Source organism: Gigantopelta aegis, chromosome 12 (assembly GCF_016097555.1).
Source record: "Gigantopelta aegis isolate Gae_Host chromosome 12, Gae_host_genome, whole genome shotgun sequence".
NCBI lineage: Eukaryota > Metazoa > Mollusca > Gastropoda > Neomphalida > Peltospiridae > Gigantopelta > Gigantopelta aegis.
This window is the reverse complement of record NC_054710.1, coordinates 53,333,151-53,353,308: the sequence shown is the minus strand read 5'-3', so window position 1 is coordinate 53,353,308 and position 20,158 is coordinate 53,333,151. Positions and strand designations below refer to the sequence as shown.

The 20,158-nt window shown below is 37.8% G+C and overlaps 1 protein-coding gene across 1 annotated transcript in view; it reads left to right on the top strand.

Moving 5' to 3' along the window:
- LOC121386162 overlaps positions 1–20,158 on the top strand; it is a 128,479-nt gene that overhangs the window by 90 nt on the left and 108,231 nt on the right. Inside the window, exons 2-7 of the mRNA XM_041516960.1 lie at positions 145–317; positions 3,616–3,781; positions 8,195–8,389; positions 8,662–8,838; positions 10,223–10,411; positions 11,342–11,515. Of these exons, the coding sequence (XP_041372894.1) occupies positions 145–317; positions 3,616–3,781; positions 8,195–8,389; positions 8,662–8,838; positions 10,223–10,411; positions 11,342–11,515 (1,074 nt within the window). The remainder of the gene's footprint in view (positions 1–144; positions 318–3,615; positions 3,782–8,194; positions 8,390–8,661; positions 8,839–10,222; positions 10,412–11,341; positions 11,516–20,158) is intronic.

Genomic DNA, 20,158 nt, shown 5'->3' with positions numbered 1-20,158 from the left:
GATGATATGGGGGGTGGTTGTGTGGAACTGTAATTATTCTTTTATGTGAGGTGAGTTAGCAAACATTATTAACTATATATTAGTAAACAAGAAGCTAAAGTATTTGCTTTGCTATGTTAACAAAACAATTTCTTTATTTCACAGGTTGTAACTATGCCACATCAAGTTTGTCAGGAACGATTACCTCTCCTGGCTACTCTCTAGGGTCGTATCCCAACCTCCTGACATGCACGTGGCAGTTGTCTTCCCCTAACAACGCCCCAATCAGGCTGACTTTCAACAAGCCGTTTGACCTGGAGAACAAGGATTTTCTACAGGTATGTAAAATGACAGTTGTCTTCCCCTACCAGCATACCCCCCCCCCCCCCCCCCTCCCCCCCATCAGGCTGACTTTCAGCAAGCCATTTGACCTGGAGAACAAGGAATTCCTGCAGGTACATACAGTGACAGTTGTCTTCCCCTACCAGCGCCCCCATCAGGCTGACTTTCAACAAGCCAGTTGACCTGGAGAACAAGGATTTCCTGCAGGTTCGTACAGTGACAGGTCGGATTTTAAACTTATGATTACTGGATTCATTTTAACAAAATCCAAATTGAGGGAAAACAAGTTTTTAACTTTTACTGAATGTAGTTGATGCTGTTTTAAAAGTCTCATTTACTTTCGCGCATTTGTAGCCCAGTGTCCAGTATTTGCAGACATTATTTCCAATCTCTCTTGTACTGACCACAATAATTGTGTTTTGGAAACGAACTATGATGCATATATCACAATGTTTCCTGATTTTCCTTGTTGGTAAAACAGTCAAATTTATTTTCAGATTAGCTGTCATAATCAGCTATCAATTCCTCATTTGCCATTGTAAAACAAAATACTTGCTGAAAAACATCTTTTCAACTAAAAATTCCCAGATATTTCTCACAGAAAAACACAAAAGTAAAGTGTCCATTTTTAGTCTCAATCAAAGGTATTTCCTGTTTTATTATTTCTGATCATTCACTCGTCTAATGGAGTGGGAAATATAAATTTGTGAATGCACTGTACGCAGTGTGCAGTGTGTCAGCTTGTTTGATGTCGGGCAAGACATCTGTCACGTAGTATCCAGAAGGTTATCGTAGCCGTATAGCCTTTATTTCTTTCATTTCCTGACAGATGTAGCCCAGTGGTAAAGCGCTTGATTGATGCACGCTCGGTTTGGGATCAATCCCTGTCAGTGGGCCCATTTTGCTATTTCTCGTTCCAGCCAGTGCACCACAACTGGTACATCAAAGGCCATGTTATGTGTTATCTTGTCTATGGGATGGTGCATATAAAAGATCCCTTGCTGCTAATCGAACAGAGTAGCCCATGAAGTGGCGACCATTCCTTTCATTTCTTTAGAGACTGGCTAGCATGCAAACAACCTGTATTTAGACCTTTCCATTTCTTCATTTCTTTAGAGACTGGCTAGCATGCAAACAACCTGTATTTAGACCTTTCCATTTCTTCATTTCTTTAGAGACTGGCTAGCATGCAAACAACCTGTATTTAGACCTTTCCATTTCTTCATTTCTTTAGAGACTGGCTAGCATGCAAACAACCTGTATTTAGACCTTTAGAGACTGGCTAGCATGCAAACAACCTGTATTTAAACCTTTAGAGACTGGCTAGCATGCAAACAACCTGTATTTAGACCTTTCCATTTCTTCATTTCTTTAGAGACTGGCTAGCATGCAAACAACCTGTATTTAGACCTTTCCATTTCTTCATTTCTTTAGAGACTGGCTAGCATGCAAACAACCTGTATTTAGACCTTTCCATTTCTTCATTTCTTTAGAGACTGGCTAGCATGCAAACAACCTGTATTTAGACCTTTAGAGACTGGCTAGCATGCAAACAACCTGTATTTAAACCTTTAGAGACTGGCTAGCATGCAAACAACCTGTATTTAGACCTTTCCATTTCTTCATTTCTTTAGAGACTGGCTAGCATGCAAACAACCTGTATTTAGACCTTTCCATTTCTTCATTTCTTTAGAGACTGGCTAGCATGCAAACAACCTGTATTTAGACCTTTAGAGACTGGCTAGCATGCAAACAACCTGTATTTAGACCTTTCCATTACTTCATTTCTTTAGAGACTGGCTAGCATGCAAACAACCTGTATTTAGACCTTTCCATTTCTTCATTTCTTTAGAGACTGGCTAGCATGCAAACAACCTGTATTTAGACCTTTAGAGACTGGCTAGCATGCAAACAACCTGTATTTAGACCTTTCCATTCCTTTCATTTCTTTAGAGACTGGCTAGCATGCAAACAACCTGTATTTAGACCTTTCCATTACTTCATTTCTTTAGAGACTGGCTAGCATGCAAACAACCTGTATTTAGACCTTTCCATTTCTTCATTTCTTTAGAGACTGGCTAGCATGCAAACAACCTGTATTTAGACCTTTCCATTCCTTTCATTTCTTTAGAGACAGGCTAGCATGCAAACAACCTGTATTTAGACCTTTCCATTCCTTCATTTCTTTAGAGACTGGCTAGCATGCAAACAACCTGTATTTAGACCTTTCCATTACTTCATTTCTTTAGAGACTGGCTAGCATGCAAACAACCTGTATTTAGACCTTTCCATTTCTTCATTTCTTTAGAGACTGGCTAGCATGCAAACAACCTGTATTTAGACCTTTCCATTTCTTCATTTCTTTAGAGACTGGCTAGCATGCAAACAACCTGTATTTAGACCTTTAGAGACTGGCTAGCATGCAAACAACCTGTATTTAAACCTTTCCATTTCTTCATTTCTTTAGAGACTGGCTAGCATGCAAACAACCTGTATTTAGACCTTTCCATTCCTTCATTTCTTTAGAGACTGGCTAGCATGCAAACAACCTGTATTTAGACCTTTCCATTCCTTCATTTCTTTAGAGACTGGCTAGCATGCAAACAACCTGTATTTAGACCTTTAGAGACAGGCTAGCATGCAAACAACCTGTATTTAGACCTTTAGAGACTGGCTAGCATGCAAACAACCTGTATTTAGACCTTTCCATTTCTTCATTTCTTTAGAGACTGGCTAGCATGCAAACAACCTGTATTTAAACCTTTCCATTTCTTCATTTCTTTAGAGACTGGCTAGCATGCAAACAACCTGTATTTAGACCTTTCCATTCCTTTCGTTTGTAACAACAATTATGTATTTGTCAACTTGAGAAAGTTAATGTTATAATTATCATGGGTGGGAATTCTCCTCGGATCCGTGGTTTTCGTCTCATGGAACATTGTGTTTTCTTGCAGTTTCTTTTCTTTACAGTTCACTAATTCCCACCTCTGAATTATGATATTCAGTACATTGTTAATTGCAGGTGTTTTAAGTAGATGCATTCTTGTTAATTGCAGGTGTTTTAAGTAGATGCATTCTTGTTAATTGCAGGTGTTTTAAGTAGATGCATTCTTGTTAATTGCAGGTGTTTTAAGTAGATGCATTCTTGTTAATTGCAGGTGTTTTAAGTAGATGTATTCTTGTTAATTGCAGGTGTTTTAAGTAGATGTATTCTTGTTAATTGCAGGTGTTTTAAGTAGATGTATTCTTGTTAATTGCAGGTGTTTTAAGTAGATGTATTCTTGTTAATTGCAGGTGTTTGAGGGTGACAATATTTTCGGCACGTCTCTGTTCTCGGGTAAAGGCTTCACCGGAAATGCTCAGCCTCAACCGGTGGAATCACCGCGCGGAAAACTCCATCTTGTTTTTAAAACCAACGCGGTGGGGACGGAGCAAGGATTTAGTGCCACGTTCTCTAGTGGTGGGTTAATCTAATTGTTGTACTAATAAAACTGTCTTTCTTCCACATTATATTTTGTAAGACATACTAACAGTGTTCGAGATTAACGGTATCCTGATATCCCTGGGATACCAGAATTCAATTTTGGATACCAGACTTCAAGAACCCAGTATCCCACCGGGATACAATATAATACTAAATTCTCAGGTGGGATACCAGATTTTGAAATGTTAGTATCCAACTGGAATACTGGCCAAAATTTTTAATCTCGAACACTGACTAATAACACACATACGTGTGATAACATTTTAAAATTTCTACTTGTCTAATAGATTTTCACTTGTCGGGACAAACGGACGAGTGCTTATTTCAAACATTGTAACTGGCATTTATCTTAAATTTGTCGTTTAAAAACTATCTAATTTGGTTTTACTTGATATGTTCTAAATTTAATGAGGGTAACTCAGTTAGCAAAAGCACCAAATATCAGCAGAGAAACAATTTTCACTTTTTAATTGAAGTTAAGATGTATACTATTTAATTGAAGTTAAAATGTACACTGCTTAATTGAAGTTAAGATGTACACTGCTTAATTGAAGTAAAGATGTACACTGCTTAATTGAAGTTAAGATGTACACTGCTTAATTGAAGTAAAGATGTACACTAGTTAATTGAAGTTAAGATGTACACTGCTTAATTGAAGTAAAGATGTACACTGCTTAATTGAAGTAAAGATGTACACTGCTTAATTGAAGTAAAGATGTACACTGCTTAATTGAAGTTAAGATGTACACTGCTTAATTGAAGTTAAGATGTACACTGCTTAATTGAAGTAAAGATGTACACTGCTTAATTGAAGTTAAGATGTACACTGCTTAATTGAAGTTAAGATGTACACTGCTTAATTGAAGTAAAGATGTACACTGCTTAATTGAAGTTAAGATGTACACTGCTTAATTGAAGTTAAGATGTACACTGCTTAATTGAAGTAAAGATCTACACTGCTTAATTGAAGTTAAAATGTACACTGCTTAATTGAAGTTAAGATGTACACTGCTTAATTGAAGTTAACACTGCTTAATTGAAGTTAAAATGTACACTGCTTAATTGAAGTTAAAATGTACACTGCTTAATTGAAGTAAAGATGTACACTGCTTAATTGAAGTTAAGATGTACACTGCTTAATTGAAGTAAAGATGTACACTGCTTAATTGAAGTTAAGATGTACACTGCTTAATTGAAGTTAAGATGTACACTGCTTAATTGAAGTAAAGATGTACACTGCTTAATTGAAGTTAAGATGTACACTGCTTAATTGAAGTAAAGATGTACACTGCTTAATTGAAGTTAACACTGCTTAATTGAAGTTAAAATGTACACTGCTTAATTGAAGTTAAAATGTACACTGCTTAATTGAAGTAAAGATGTACACTGCTTAATTGAAGTTAAGATGTACACTGCTTAATTGAAGTAAAGATGTACACTGCTTAATTGAAGTTAAGATGTACACTGCTTAATTGAAGTAAAGATGTACACTGCTTAATTGAAGTTAAGATGTACACTGCTTAATTGAAGTAAAGATGTACACTGCTTAATTGAAGTTAAGATGTACACTGCTTAATTGAAGTAAAGATGTACACTGCTTAATTGAAGTTAACACTGCTTAATTGAAGTTAAGATGTACACTGCTTAATTGAAGTAAAGATGTACACTGCTTAATTGAAGTTAAGATGTACACTGCTTAATTGAAGTAAAGATGTACACTGCTTAATTGAAGTTAAGATGTACACTGCTTAATTGAAGTAAAGATGTACACTGCTTAATTGAAGTTAACACTGCTTAATTGAAGTTAAGATGTACACTGCTTAATTGAAGTAAAGATGTACACTGCTTAATTGAAGTTAAGATGTACACTGCTTAATTGAAGAAAAGATGTACACTGCTTAATTGAAGTTAACACTGCTTAATTGAAGTTAAAATGTACACTGCTTAATTGAAGTTAAAATGTACACTGCTTAATTGAAGTTAAGATGTACACTGCTTAATTGAAGTTAAGATGTACACTGCTTAATTGAAGTAAAGATGCACACTGCTTAATTGAAGTAAAGATGTACACTGCTTAATTGAAGTTAAGATGTACACTGCTTAATTGAAGTTAAGATGTACACTGCTTAATTGAAGTTAAAATGTACACTGCTTAATTGAAGTAAAGATGTACACTGCTTAATTGAAGTTAAAATGTACACTGCTTAATTGAAGTTAAGATGTACACTGCTTAATTGAAGTAAAGATGTACACTGCTTAATTGAAGTAAAGATGTACACTGCTTAATTGAAGTTAAGATGTACACTGCTTAATTGAAGTTAAGATGTACACTGCTTAATTGAAGTTAACACTGCTTAATTGAAGTTAAAATGTACACTGCTTAATTGAAGTTAAAATGTACACTGCTTAATTGAAGTAAAGATGTACACTGCTTAATTGAAGTTAAGATGTACACTGCTTAATTGAAGTAAAGATGTACACTGCTTAATTGAAGTAAAGATGTACACTGCTTAATTGAAGTTAAGATGTACACTGCTTAATTGAAGTTAAGATGTACACTGCTTAATTGAAGTTAAGATGTACACTGCTTAATTGAAGTTAAAATGTACACTGCTTAATTGAAGTTAAAATGTACACTGCTTAATAGAAGTTAAGATGTACACTGCTTAATTGAAGTAAAGATGTACACTGCTTAATTGAAGTTAAGATGTACACTGCTTAATTGAAGTAAAGATGTACACTGCTTAATTGAAGTTAAGATGTACACTGCTTAATTGAAGTAAAGATGTACACTGCTTAATTCAAGTTAAGATGTACACTGCTTAATTGAAGTTAAGATGTACACTGCTTAATTGAAGTAAAGATGTACACTGCTTAATTGAAGTAAAGATGTACACTGCTTAATTGAAGTTAACACTGCTTAATTGAAGTTAAGATGTACACTGCTTAATTGAAGTAAAGATGTACACTGCTTAATTGAAGTTAAGATGTACACTGCTTAATTGAAGAAAAGATGTACACTGCTTAATTGAAGTTAACACTGCTTAATTGAAGTTAAAATGTACACTGCTTAATTGAAGTTAAAATGTACACTGCTTAATTGAAGTTAAGATGTACACTGCTTAATTGAAGTTAAGATGTACACTGCTTAATTGAAGTTAAGATGTACACTGCTTAATTGAAGTAAAGATGCACACTGCTTAATTGAAGTAAAGATGTACACTGCTTAATTGAAGTTAAGATGTACACTGCTTAATTGAAGTTAAGATGTACACTGCTTAATTGAAGTTAAAATGTACACTGCTTAATTGAAGTTAAGATGTACACTGCTTAATTGAAGTAAAGATGTACACTGCTTAATTGAAGTAAAGATGTACACTGCTTAATTGAAGTTAAGATGTACACTGCTTAATTGAAGTTAAGATGTACACTGCTTAATTGAAGTTAACACTGCTTAATTGAAGTTAAAATGTACACTGCTTAATTGAAGTTAAAATGTACACTGCTTAATTGAAGTAAAGATGTACACTGCTTAATTGAAGTTAAGATGTACACTGCTTAATTGAAGTAAAGATGTACACTGCTTAATTGAAGTAAAGATGTACACTGCTTAATTGAAGTTAAGATGTACACTGCTTAATTGAAGTTAAGATGTACACTGCTTAATTGAAGTAAAGATGTACACTGCTTAATTGAAGTTAACACTGCTTAATTGAAGTTAAAATGTACACTGCTTAATTGAAGTTAAAATGTACACTGCTTAATTGAAGTAAAGATGTACACTGCTTAATTGAAGTTAAGATGTACACTGCTCAATTGAAGTAAAGATGTACACTGCTTAATTGAAGTTAAGATGTACACTGCTTAATTGAAGTAAAGATGTACACTGCTTAATTGAAGTAAAGATGTACACTGCTTAATTGAAGTTAAGATGTACACTGCTTAATTGAAGTTAAGATGTACACTGCTTAATTGAAGTAAAGATGTACACTGCTTAATTGAAGTTAACACTGCTTAATTGAAGTTAAGATGTACACTGCTTAATTGAAGTAAAGATGTACACTGCTTAATTGAAGTTAAGATGTACACTGCTTAATTGAAGTTAAGATGTACACTGCTTAATTGAAGTTAAGATGTACACTGCTTAATTGAAGTTAAGATGTACACTGCTTAATTGAAGTTAAGATGTACACTGCTTAATTGAAGTTAAGATGTACACTGCTTAATTGAAGTTAAGATGTACACTACTTAATTGAAGTTAAGATGTACACTGCTTAATTCAAGTTAAGATGTACACTGCTTAATTGAAGTTAAGATGTACACTACTTAATTGAAGTTAAGATGTTTTGTGACATGGTGTCCTGTTTATAAAGGTTCCCTACTTTCCAGGTTGTCCTCTCCTGGATGACAGCACACTGTCGGTAGATCCCGCGGACTACAGCCGTTACGTTGGCGACCAGGTCACGATATCGTGCGTAAACAACTACAGGTTTACAACCGCGAGTTTACAGTCACAGTCGTCTGTGAAGATGACGTGTGAATTCGGAGGAAAATGGAATTACAGTCCTATCCCTACATGTGCACGTACGTATAGCTTTAATATAATCCAACCCAGCCACGACTGGTACATCAAATGCCGTGGTATGTGCTATCCTGTCTTTTGGATGGTGCATATAAAAGATTGCTTGCTACTAATTGAAAATGTGTCAAAATTACCAAATGTGTGTCATCCAGTAGCTGATGATTCATAGATAATGTGCTCTAGTGGTGTCATTAAACAATACAAAACTTTGAAGGCCAACCATGAAGCTGTTCTTGTATTACTTGTACTTTGAGCTGATTGTTTTTGTTTTCAGGTGTTTTCTGCGGCCCGCCTCCGACCGTTACTCACGCCTATCTGCTGCCCACAGCTGGTTTCTACTCCGGCGATGTCGCCACCTACGTCTGTGAGTCTGGATACTCACTGGGTTCAGCCACAGCATCCGTCACATGTCTCAGTACATCCAACTGGGGGACACCACCGCACTGTTCAGGTAACATCTATATCTAACATAGAATGTGCTGGGGTCACACATGTCTCAGTACATCCAACTGGGGGACACCACCGTACTGTTCAGGTAACACCTACATCTAACATAGAATGTGCTGGGGTCACATGTCTCAGTACATCCAACTGGGGGACACCACCGTATTGTTCAGGTAACACCTACATCTAACATAGAATGTGCTGGGGTCACATGTCTCAGTACATCCAACTAGGGGACACCACCGTACTGTTCAGGTAACATCTATATCTAACATAGAATGTGCTGGGGTCACGTGTCTCAATACATCCAACTGGGGGACACCACCGTACTGTTCAGGTAACACCTACATCTAACATAGAATGTGCTGGGGTGTCTCAGTACATCCAACTGGGGGACACCACCGTATTGTTCAGGTAACATCTATATCTAACATAGAATGTGCTGGGATCACACATGTCTCAGTACATCCAACTGGGGGACACCACCGTACTGTTCAGGTAACATCTACATCTAACATAGAATGTGCTGGGGTCACGTGTCTCAGTACATCCAACTGGGGGACACCACCGTACTGTTCAGGTAACACCTACATCTAACATAGAATGTGCTGGGGTGTCTCAGTACATCCAACTGGGGGACACCACCGTATTGTTCAGGTAACATCTATATCTAACATAGAATGTGCTGGGATCACACATGTCTCAGTACATCCAACTGGGGGACACCACCGTACTGTTCAGGTAACACCTACATCTAACATAGAATGTGCTGGGGTCACGTGTCTCAGTACATCCAACTGGGGGACACCACCGTACTGTTCAGGTAACATCTACATCTAACATAGAATGTGCTGGGGTGTCTCAGTACATCCAACTGGGGGACACCACCGCACTGTTCAGGTAACACCTACATCTAACATAGAATGTGCTGGGGTCACATGTCTCAGTACATCCAACTGGTGGACACCACCGTACTGTTCAGGTAACACCTACATCTAACATAGAATGTGCTGGGGTCACATGTCTCAGTACATCCAACTAGGGGACACCACCGTACTGTTCAGGTAACACCTACATCTAACATAGAATGTGCTGGGGTCACATGTCTCAGTACATCCAACTAGGGGACACCACCGTACTGTTCAGGTAACATCTACATCTAACATAGAATGTGCTGGGGTGCAGCGCAGGACATTACATACCACTGTTTGTTATCTTAGTGTGTTTTTCCAGCTGAGCGTTGTCCCACTTTTCGTACGATCAGCGCAGGACATTACATACCACTGTTTTGTATGTTTCTGTGTTTTTCCAGCTGAGCGTTGTTCCGCTTTTCATATGATCAGCACAGGACGTTACATGCCACTGTTTTGTATTTTGCTGTGTTTTTTCAGCTGAACGTTGTTCCGCTCTTCCTACGATCCACACGAAAGGCTACCAACTGCTGAAGGGCGACGGGTTTGAGGAGGGCAGTGTGGTGAAGTACAATCAGTGTGATGCTAAATCTGGGTACGAGTTGAATGGTGCCGCCACACTGGTGTGTTCTAAAGGAAGCTGGTCACAGGCGTCTCCCTCCTGTAAAAGTAAGAAACTAACCACAACTCAAATGAATGGGCAATTATCTCAAATGGAAACTAACGTCAGATTCTGATAGGCCTATATGGCAACTACCGAATCCCATACGCACGCACACCATTCAGTATTTTGTTGGCAAGGAAAAAAAACAAAAATCCCCCAAAAACCCGGAGCTATATATAGCTTGGCAGCAACCAAATGTGTGTCAACTTCTTTAGGTATGAGTACTTCAACTATACTTAGTTTTGTCAATTCACATAATTAGTTATTAGCTGTGGAATTGTGGAGCGCGTGTTGGCCGTGACTGTGGGCTAGGACCAGAAGACATTCGAAATTAACTGTCCAGTCAGTACAAATGCTGACAACCACAAACATATCAACACACACACAATCCCTAGTTATAGAATTAGAAACCAAATTCATATTAATAAACCTATTATCACTCCTATTTACATGAACTTTCAATCATATTATTGTTACAGGTGCACATGTTTTAAGCCCAGCATGTTATTATTTAGAGATGACACACAATGTAACATGAAGGTAATTGCATAGACTAGAAGACACTGTCATACGGTAAAATCAGTTTTGTCTCAGAAACTTGATAAAAGTAAATTGCCTTCATGTCTCTCTTTTGAAGGAAATGTTTGCCTTGCATGGTGCCCTAATATTTGTTATTAAACCAAAGGCAACACGTACTTGCTGTGCCCCTCAAAAATTGAAATTCGACCCCTGCTTTAAGATAATTTAAAATATGTGGAGTCATTAAAGAAATATTCCTATATCTTTTTAAAAATGTTATGTCATTTTCTATACAAACTGGGTCTGTTGTTCTACTCTTGGTTTGTTTTTAATATTTTCTATTCTTGTTTTGTTTTTAATATTTTCTACTCTTGGTTTTTTTTTTAAATATTTTCTACTCTTGTTATGTTTTTCAGAAATACGCTGTCCTCTCCCGTATGTTGCGGACGGGAAAGCGTCGTTGACAAATCCGCTGTTGACGGACGTAGCTTACATCCAAGATTATCTCACTCTGTTCTGTAACACGGGTTTCCAGTTGGTCGGTAATCGACAGTTTAAGTGTGGAGTTGATGAACCTGGCAAGTGTGTTAGTAAGTATTGTATTTAATTACAAACTTCTACTGTTCTGTATATATAACATGGGTTTCCAGTTGGTCGGTAATCGACAGTTTAAGTGTGGAGTTGATGAACCTGGCAAGTGTGTTAGTAAGTATTGTATTTAATTATAAACTTCTACTGTTCTGTATATATATAACTCGGGTTTCCAGTTGGTCGGTAATCGGCAGTTTAAGTGTGGAGTTGATGAACCGGGCAAGTGTGTTAGTAAGTATTGTATTTAATTACAAAATTCTACTGTTGTATGATTTTTGTTACACACCCGTTGGTGAGAACGTCATGTGTTATTTACTTCACGTGGTAATAACTGCTAGATCCCACTTTGTATATTTAGACTGTTGTATGTTCAGACTGTTGTATATTTAGACTGTTGTATGTTCAGACTGTTGTATATTCAGACTGTTGTATGTTCAGACTGTTGTATGTTCAGACTGTTGTATGTTCAGACTGTTGTATATTTAGACTGTTGTATGTTCAGACTGTTGTATATTCAGACTGTTGTATGTTCAGACTGTTGTATATTCAGACTGTTGTATGTTCATTGTTGTCTCTTTGAGGAGTTGATATATAGAGGATACACTCCGAGTGTCTTGTGATATCATAATTTATCAGCATGAGTTGATAAAAGTATGAAATCCGAGGCTTGCTGAAGATTTTATACTTTTATCAACAAGTGCTGATAAATTATGATGTCACAAGACACAAGGGGGTATTCTTTTCATCATCCATTATCATTCTTTTCATTTGCAACAGTTGTAAACAATGTCAGTAATGTGGGTTGAATGTCAGCGGTAGACTCGTTATCTAGCAGAACGGCAGTGGCGTGACGTCACTAATGGTAGGTTTAGCGCTGAAACAAACACAGTGACGTAACAAAACATTGTCTTGTGATTAAAATTTGACCAATCAAGATTATAAGAAGCGGAGATATCGCAGGAGATATTGCAAATTATAGTGCCAGCGACATCTCCTACAAAAGTCTTTAATGGATGGTGAAAGAAATCACAAATTATAGTGCCAGCGACATCTCCTACAAAAGTTCTTAATGGATGGTAAAAGAAATCACAAATTATAGTGCCAGCGACATCTCCTACAAAAGTTCTTAATGGATGGTAAAAGAAATCACAAATTATAGTGCCAGCGACATCTCCTACAAAAGTCTTTAATGGATGGTAAAAGAAATCACAAATTATAGTGCCAGCGACATCTCCTACAAAAGATCTTAATGGATGGTAAAAGAAATCACAAATTATAGTGCCAGCGACATGTCCTACAAAAGTCCTTAATGGATGGTAAAAGAGATCACAAATTATAGTGCCAGCGACATCTCCTACAAAAGTCGTTAATGGATGGTAAAAGAGATCACAAATTATAGTGCCAGCGACATCTTCTACAAAAGTCTTTAATGGATGTAAAAGAAATCACAAATTATAGTGCCAGCGACATCTCCTACAAAAGTCTTTAATGGATGGTAAAAGAAATCACAAATTATAGTGCCAGCGACATCTCCTACAAAAGTCTTTAATGGATGTAAAAGAAATCACAAATTATAGTGCCAGCGACATCTCCTACAAAAGTCTTTAATGGATGTAAAAGAAATCACAAATTATAGTGCCAGCGACATCTCCTACAAAAGTCTTTAATGGATGTAAAAGAAATCACAAATTATAGTGCCAGCGACATCTCCTACAAAAGTCTTTAATGGATGGTAAAAGAAATCACAAATTATAGTGCCAGCGACATCTCCTACAAAAGTCTTTAATGGATGGTAAAAGAAATCACAAATTATAGTGCCAGCGACATCTCCTACAAAAGTCTTTAATGGATGTAAAAGAAATCACAAATTATAGTGCCAGCGACATCTCCTACAAAAGTCTTTAATGGATGTAAAAGAAATCACAAATTATAGTGCCAGCGACATCTCCTACAAAAGTCTTTAATGGATGTAAAAGAAATCACAAATTATAGTGCCAGCGACATCTCCTACAAAAGTCTTTAATGGATGTAAAAGAAATCACAAATTATAGTGCCAGCGACATCTCCTACAAAAGTCTTTAATGGATGTAAAAGAAATCACAAATTATAGTGCCAGCGACATCTCCTACAAAAGTCTTTAATGGATGTAAAAGAAATCACAAATTATAGTGCCAGCGACATCTCCTACAAAAGTCTTTAATGGATGGTAAAAGAAATCACAAATTATAGTGCCAGCGACATCTCCTACAAAAGTCTTTAATGGATGTAAAAGAAATCACAAATTATAGTGCCAGCGACATCTCCTACAAAAGTCTTTAATGGATGTAAAAGAAATCACAAATTATAGTGCCAGCGAAATACAAAAGCCCGTAGAACACTGGTTAATGATTCCAATTTCAGTGGGGTGTAAAAAAACCATCGCTGTTGTGCCCCCCCCCCCCCTCCCCGCACATACACCCCTCAACATCCATTTAACACACACACTGACGTGTAAGAGTTATCCTACTTGAGTACTTATGTTGTCTGCTTTGTCGATCCACGACCACAACTTCTCTGTGTGCTTCCCCCCACCCCAGCACTGGTAGGTTTAACACTGAAACAAACACAGTGACGTAACAAAACATTGTCTTGTGATTAAAATTTGACCAATCAAGATTATAAGAAGCGGAGATATCGCAGGAGATATTGCAAATTATAGTGCCAGCGACATCTCCTACAAAAGTTCTTAATGGATGGTAAAAGAAATCACAAATTATAGTGCCAGCGACATCTCCTACAAAAGTCTTTAATGGATGGTAAAAGAGATCACAAATTATAGTGCCAGCGACATCTACAAAAGTCTTTAATGGATGGTAAAAGAGATCACAAATTATAGTGCCAGCGACATCTCCTACAAAAGTCTTTAATGGATGTAAAAGAGATCACAAATTATAGTGCCAGCGACATCTCCTACAAAAGTCTTTAATGGATGTAAAAGAAATCACAAATTATAGTGCCAGCGACATCTCCTACAAAAGTCTTTAATGGATGTAAAAGAAATCACAAATTATAGTGCCAGCGACATCTCCTACAAAAGTCTTTAATGGATGGTAAAAGAGATCACAAATTATAGTGCCAGCGACATCTCCTACAAAAGTCTTTAATGGATGTAAAAGAAATCACAAATTATAGTGCCAGCGACATCTCCTACAAAAGTCTTTAATGGATGTAAAAGAAATCACAAATTATAGTGCCAGCGACATCTCCTACAAAAGTCTTTAATGGATGTAAAAGAAATCACAAATTATAGTGCCAGCGACATCTCCTACAAAAGTCTTTAATGGATGTAAAAGAAATCACAAATTATAGTGCCAGCGACATCTCCTACAAAAGTCTTTAATGGATGTAAAAGAAATCACAAATTATAGTGCCAGCGACATCTCCTACAAAAGTCTTTAATGGATGGTAAAAGAAATCACAAATTATAGTGCCAGCGACATCTCCTACAAAAGTCTTTAATGGATGTAAAAGAAATCACAAATTATAGTGCCAGCGACATCTCCTACAAAAGTCTTTAATGGATGTAAAAGAAATCACAAATTATAGTGCCAGCGACATCTCCTACAAAAGTCTTTAATGGATGTAAAAGAAATCACAAATTATAGTGCCAGCGACATCTCCTACAAAAGTCTTTAATGGATGTAAAAGAAATCACAAATTATAGTGCCAGCGACATCTCCTACAAAAGTCTTTAATGGATGGTAAAAGAAATCACAAATTATAGTGCCAGCGACATCTCCTACAAAAGTCTTTAATGGATGTAAAAGAAATCACAAATTATAGTGCCAGCGACATCTCCTACAAAAGTCTTTAATGGATGTAAAAGAAATCACAAATTATAGTGCCAGCGACATCTCCTACAAAAGTCTTTAATGGATGTAAAAGAAATCACAAATTATAGTGCCAGCGACATCTCCTACAAAAGTCTTTAATGGATGTAAAAGAAATCACAAATTATAGTGCCAGCGACGTACAAAAGCCACGTAGAACACTGGTTAATGATTCCAATTTCAGTGGGGGTGTATAAAAACCATCGCTGTTGTGCCCCCCCCCCCCCCCCCTCCCCGCACATACACCCCTCAACATCCATTTAACACACACACTGACGTGTAAGAGTTATCCTACTTGAGTACTTATGTTGTCTGCTTTGTCGATCCGCGACCACAACTTCTCTGTGTGCTTCCCCCCACCCCAGCACTGGTAGGTTTAACACTGAAACAAACACAGTGACATAACAAAACATTGTCTTGTGATTAAAATTTGACCAATCAAGATTATAAGAAGCGGAGATATCGCAGGAGATATCGCAAATTATAGTGCCAGCGACATCTCCTACAAAAGTCTTTAATGGGTGGTAAAAGAAATCACAAATTATAGTGCCAGCGACATCTCCTACAAAAGTCTTTAATGCATGGTAAAAGAGATCACAAATTATAGTGCCAGCGACATCTACAAAAGTCTTTAATGGATGGTAAAAGAGATCACAAATTATAGTGCCAGCGACAGCTCCTACAAAAGTCTTTAATGCATGGTAAAAGAGATCACAAATTATAGTGCCAGCGACATCTCCTACAAAAGTCTTTAATGGATGGTAAAAGTCTTTAATGGATGGTAAAAGAGATCACAAATTATAGTGCCAGCTACATCTACTAAAGTCTTTAATGGATGGTAAAAGAGATCACAAATTATAGTGCCAGCGACAGCTCCTACAAAAGTCTTTAATGGATGGTAAAAGTCTTTAATGGATGGTAAAAGAAATCACAAATTATAGTGCCAGCGACATCTACAAAAGTCTTTAATGGATGGTAAAAGAAATCATTCCTATTGGTCAGTATGAGGGCAGGATTTAGCTCAGTTGGTTGAGTGCTCGCCCGAGGTGATTGTGTCGCAGGATTGAACCACCGCGATGGACCCATTCAACTGATTTGTTTTTCCTTGTTCCAACCACTGCACCACAACTAGTTAAAAGCTGTGGTATGTGCTTTCCTGTCTGGGAAAGTGCATATAAAAAGATCCCTTGCTGCATTAGGAAAAGTGTAGCGGGTATCCTCTGATGAACACGTGTCAGAATTACCAAATGTTTGACATCCAATAGCTGATCAATTATTTATCAATGTTCTCTAGTGATGTAGTTAAACAAACCAAAATAACTTTGTTCAGTATGAGTAGCCCAAGTGGTGACAGTGGGTTTCTTCTCATGAGTAGCCGTTAAATACCTTTGACCTCTGTCTTACAACAAGTTGTTTCAAAACCTAAATAATGACAAAAAATTACTTAATTGTTAGATACATTTTTAAACTGACTTGCACCTACATGTACCTGGCATCCTTGTCCTCTGTTACTAATAAAGCTGGTCTGACCCACGGCACTAGATAATGACTGCTGATAGTAGGGGTGTATAGTAGGTAGGTATATAGTTAAAAGTGCCTCTTAACAATCCCAGAAGTAACTACTGAACACTCTCCGAAGAGATCATACTAGGCTCATAGCTAAAGCTCATAGGAAATGATAGGTGTGTGGCACAGATAGCCACAAGAGACAAGCACCTATCACAGTTGGCGAGACAAGGACTGGAATGTGGAGGTGGACAGCGAAAGAAGTTGAAAGATAGGAGGAGCTGCTAGATGTGAAAGAAATTAGATGGAAGTCAAAGGAGAGAAAGGAAAGAGGTGGAAGTCAAAGGAGAGAAAGGAAAGAGGTGGAAGTCAAAGGAGAGAAAGGAAACAGGTGGAAGTCAAAGGAGAAAAAGGAAAGAGATGGAAGTCAAAGGAGAGAAAGGAAAGAGGTGGAAGTCAAAGGAGAGAAAGGAAAGAGATGGATGTCAAAGGAGAGAAAGGAAAGAGATGAAAGTCAAAGGAGAGAAAGGAAAGAGGTGGAAGTCAAAGGAGAGAAAGGAAAGAGGTGGAAGTCAAAGGAGAGAATGGAAAGAGATGGAAGTCAACGAGATGGAAGTCAAAGGAGAGAAAGGAAAGAGGTGGAAGTCAAAGGAGAGAAAGGAAAGAGGTGGACGTCAAAGGAGAGAAAGGAAAGAGGTGGAAGTCAAAGAGATGGAAGTCAAAGGAGAGAAAGGAAAGAGATGGAAGTCAAAGGAGAGAAAGGAAAGAGATGGAAGTCAAATGAGAGAAAGGAAAGAGGTGGACGTCAAAGGAGAGAAAGGAAAGAGGTGGACGTCAAAGGAGAGAAAGGAAAGAGGTGGACGTCAAAGGAGAGAAAGGAAAGAGGTGGACGTCAAAGGAGAGAAAGGAAAGAGGTGGAAGTCAAAGGAGAGAAAGGAAAGAGATGGAAGTCAAAGGAGAGAAAGGAAAGAGGTGGAAGTCAAAGGAGAGAAAGGAAAGAGATGGAAGTCAAAGGAGAGAAAGGAAAGAGATGAAAGTCAAAGGAGACAAAGGAAAGAGGTGGAAGTCAAAGAGATGGAAGTCAAAGGAGAGAAAGGAAAGAGATGGAAGTCAAAGGAGAGAAAGGAAAGAGGTGGAAGTCAAAGAGATGGAAGTCAAAGGAGAGAAAGGAAAGAGGTGGAAGTCAAAGGAGAGAAAGGAAAGAGATGAAAGTCAAAGGAGAGAAAGGAAAGGTGGAAGTCAAAGAGATGGAAGTCAAAGGAGAGAAAGGAAAGAGGTGGAAGTCAAAGGAGAGAAAGGAAAGAGGTGGAAGTCAAAGGAGAGAAAGGAAAGAGATGGAAGTCAATGAGATGGAAGTCAAAGGAGAGAAAGGAAAGAGGTGGAAGTCAAAGGAGAGAAAGGAAAGAGATGAAAGTTAAAGGAGAGAAAGGAAAGAGGTGGAAGTCAAAGGAGAGAAAGGAAAGAGATGGAAGTCAAAGGAGAGAAAGGAAAGAGGTGGAAGTCAAAGGAGAGAAAGGAAAGAGGTGGAAGTCAAAGGAGAGAAAGGAGAGAAAGGAAAGAGGTGGAAGTCAAAGGAGAGAAAGGAAAGAGGTGGAAGTCAAAGGAGAGAAAGGAAAGAGGTGGAAGTCAAAGAGATGGAAGTCAAAGAACAGAAAGGAAAGAGGTGGAAGTCAAAGAGGTGGAAGTCAAAGGAGAGAAAGGAAAGAGATGAAAGTTAAAGGAGAGAAAGGAAAGAGGTGGACGTCAAAGGAGAGAAAGGAAAGAGGTGGAAGTCAAAGGAGAGAAAGGAAAGAGATGGAAGTCAAAGGAGAGAAAGGAAAGAGGTGGAAGTCAAAGGAGAGAAAGGAAAGAGATGGAAGTCAAAGGAGAGAAAGGAAAGAGATGAAAGTCAAAGGAGACAAAGGAAAGAGGTGGAAGTCAAAGAGATGGAAGTCAAAGGAGAGAAAGGAAAGAGGTGGAAGTCAAAGGAGAGAAAGGAAAGAGATGGAAGTCAAAGGAGAGAAAGGAAAGAGGTGGAAGTCAAAGGAGAGAAAGGAAAGAGGTGGAAGTCAAAGGAGAGAAAGGAAAGAGGTGGAAGTCAAAGAGATGGAAGTCAAAGGACAGAAAGGAAAGAGGTGGAAGTCAAAGGAGAGAAAGGAAAGTGGTGGAAGTCAAAGAGGTGGAAGTCAAAGAGATGAAAGTCAAAGGAGAGAAAGGAAAGAGATGAAAGTCAAAGGAGAGAAAGGAAAGAGGTGGAAGTCAAAGAGATGGAAGTCAAACGAGAGAAAGGAAAGAGGTGGAAGTCAAAGGAGAGAAAGGAAAGAGATGAAAGTCAAAGGAGAGAAAGGAAAGAGGTGGAAGTCAAAGAGATGGAAGTCAAAGGAGAGAAAGGAAAGAGGTGGAAGTCAAAGGAGAGAAAGGAAAGAGGTGGAAGTCAAAGGAGAGAAAGGAAAGAGATGAAAGTCAAAGGAGAGAAAGGAAAGAGGTGGAAGTCAAAGGAGAGAAAGGAAAGAGATGGAAGTCAAAGGAGAGAAAGGAAAGAGATGGAAGTCAAAGGAGAGAAAGGAAACAGGTGGAAGTCAAAGAGATGGAAGTCAAAGGAGAGAAAGGAAAGAGATGGAAGTCAAAGGAGAGAAAGGAAAGAGGTGGAAGTCAAAGGAGAGAAAGGAAAGAGATGGAAGTCAAAGGAGAGAAAGGAAAGAGGTGGAAGTCAAAGGAGAGAAAGGAAAGAGGTGGAAGTCAAAGGAGAGAAAGGAAAGAGATGGAAGTCAAAGGAGAGAAAGGAAAGAGGTGGAAGTCAAAGGAGAGAAAGGAAAGAGGGTCGTGCATTAAAAAACCCAAACCCCAAACACAAAACAAAGCTATGACAGTTTTCTCATTTACAGTCACATGTTTATTTCTTTCCTTTCATCTCCTCGTCAAATAATGATCATTTAAAACATTCTCATGTCCTTTCCCTTCATCTCCTCGTCAAATAATGATCATTTAAAACATTCTCATGTCCTTTCCTTTCATCTCCTCGTCAAATAATGGTCATTTAAAACATTCTCATGTCCTTTCCTTTCATCTCCTCGTCAAATAATGGTCATTTAAAACATTCTCATGTCCTTTCCTTTCATCTCCTCGTCAAATAATGGTCATTTAAAACATTCTCATGTTCTTTCCTTTCATCTCCTCGTCAAATAATGGTCATTTAAAACATTCTCATGTCCTTTCCCTTCATCTCCTCGTCAAATAATGATCATTTAAAACATTCTCATGTCCTTTCCTTTCATCTCCTCGTCAAAT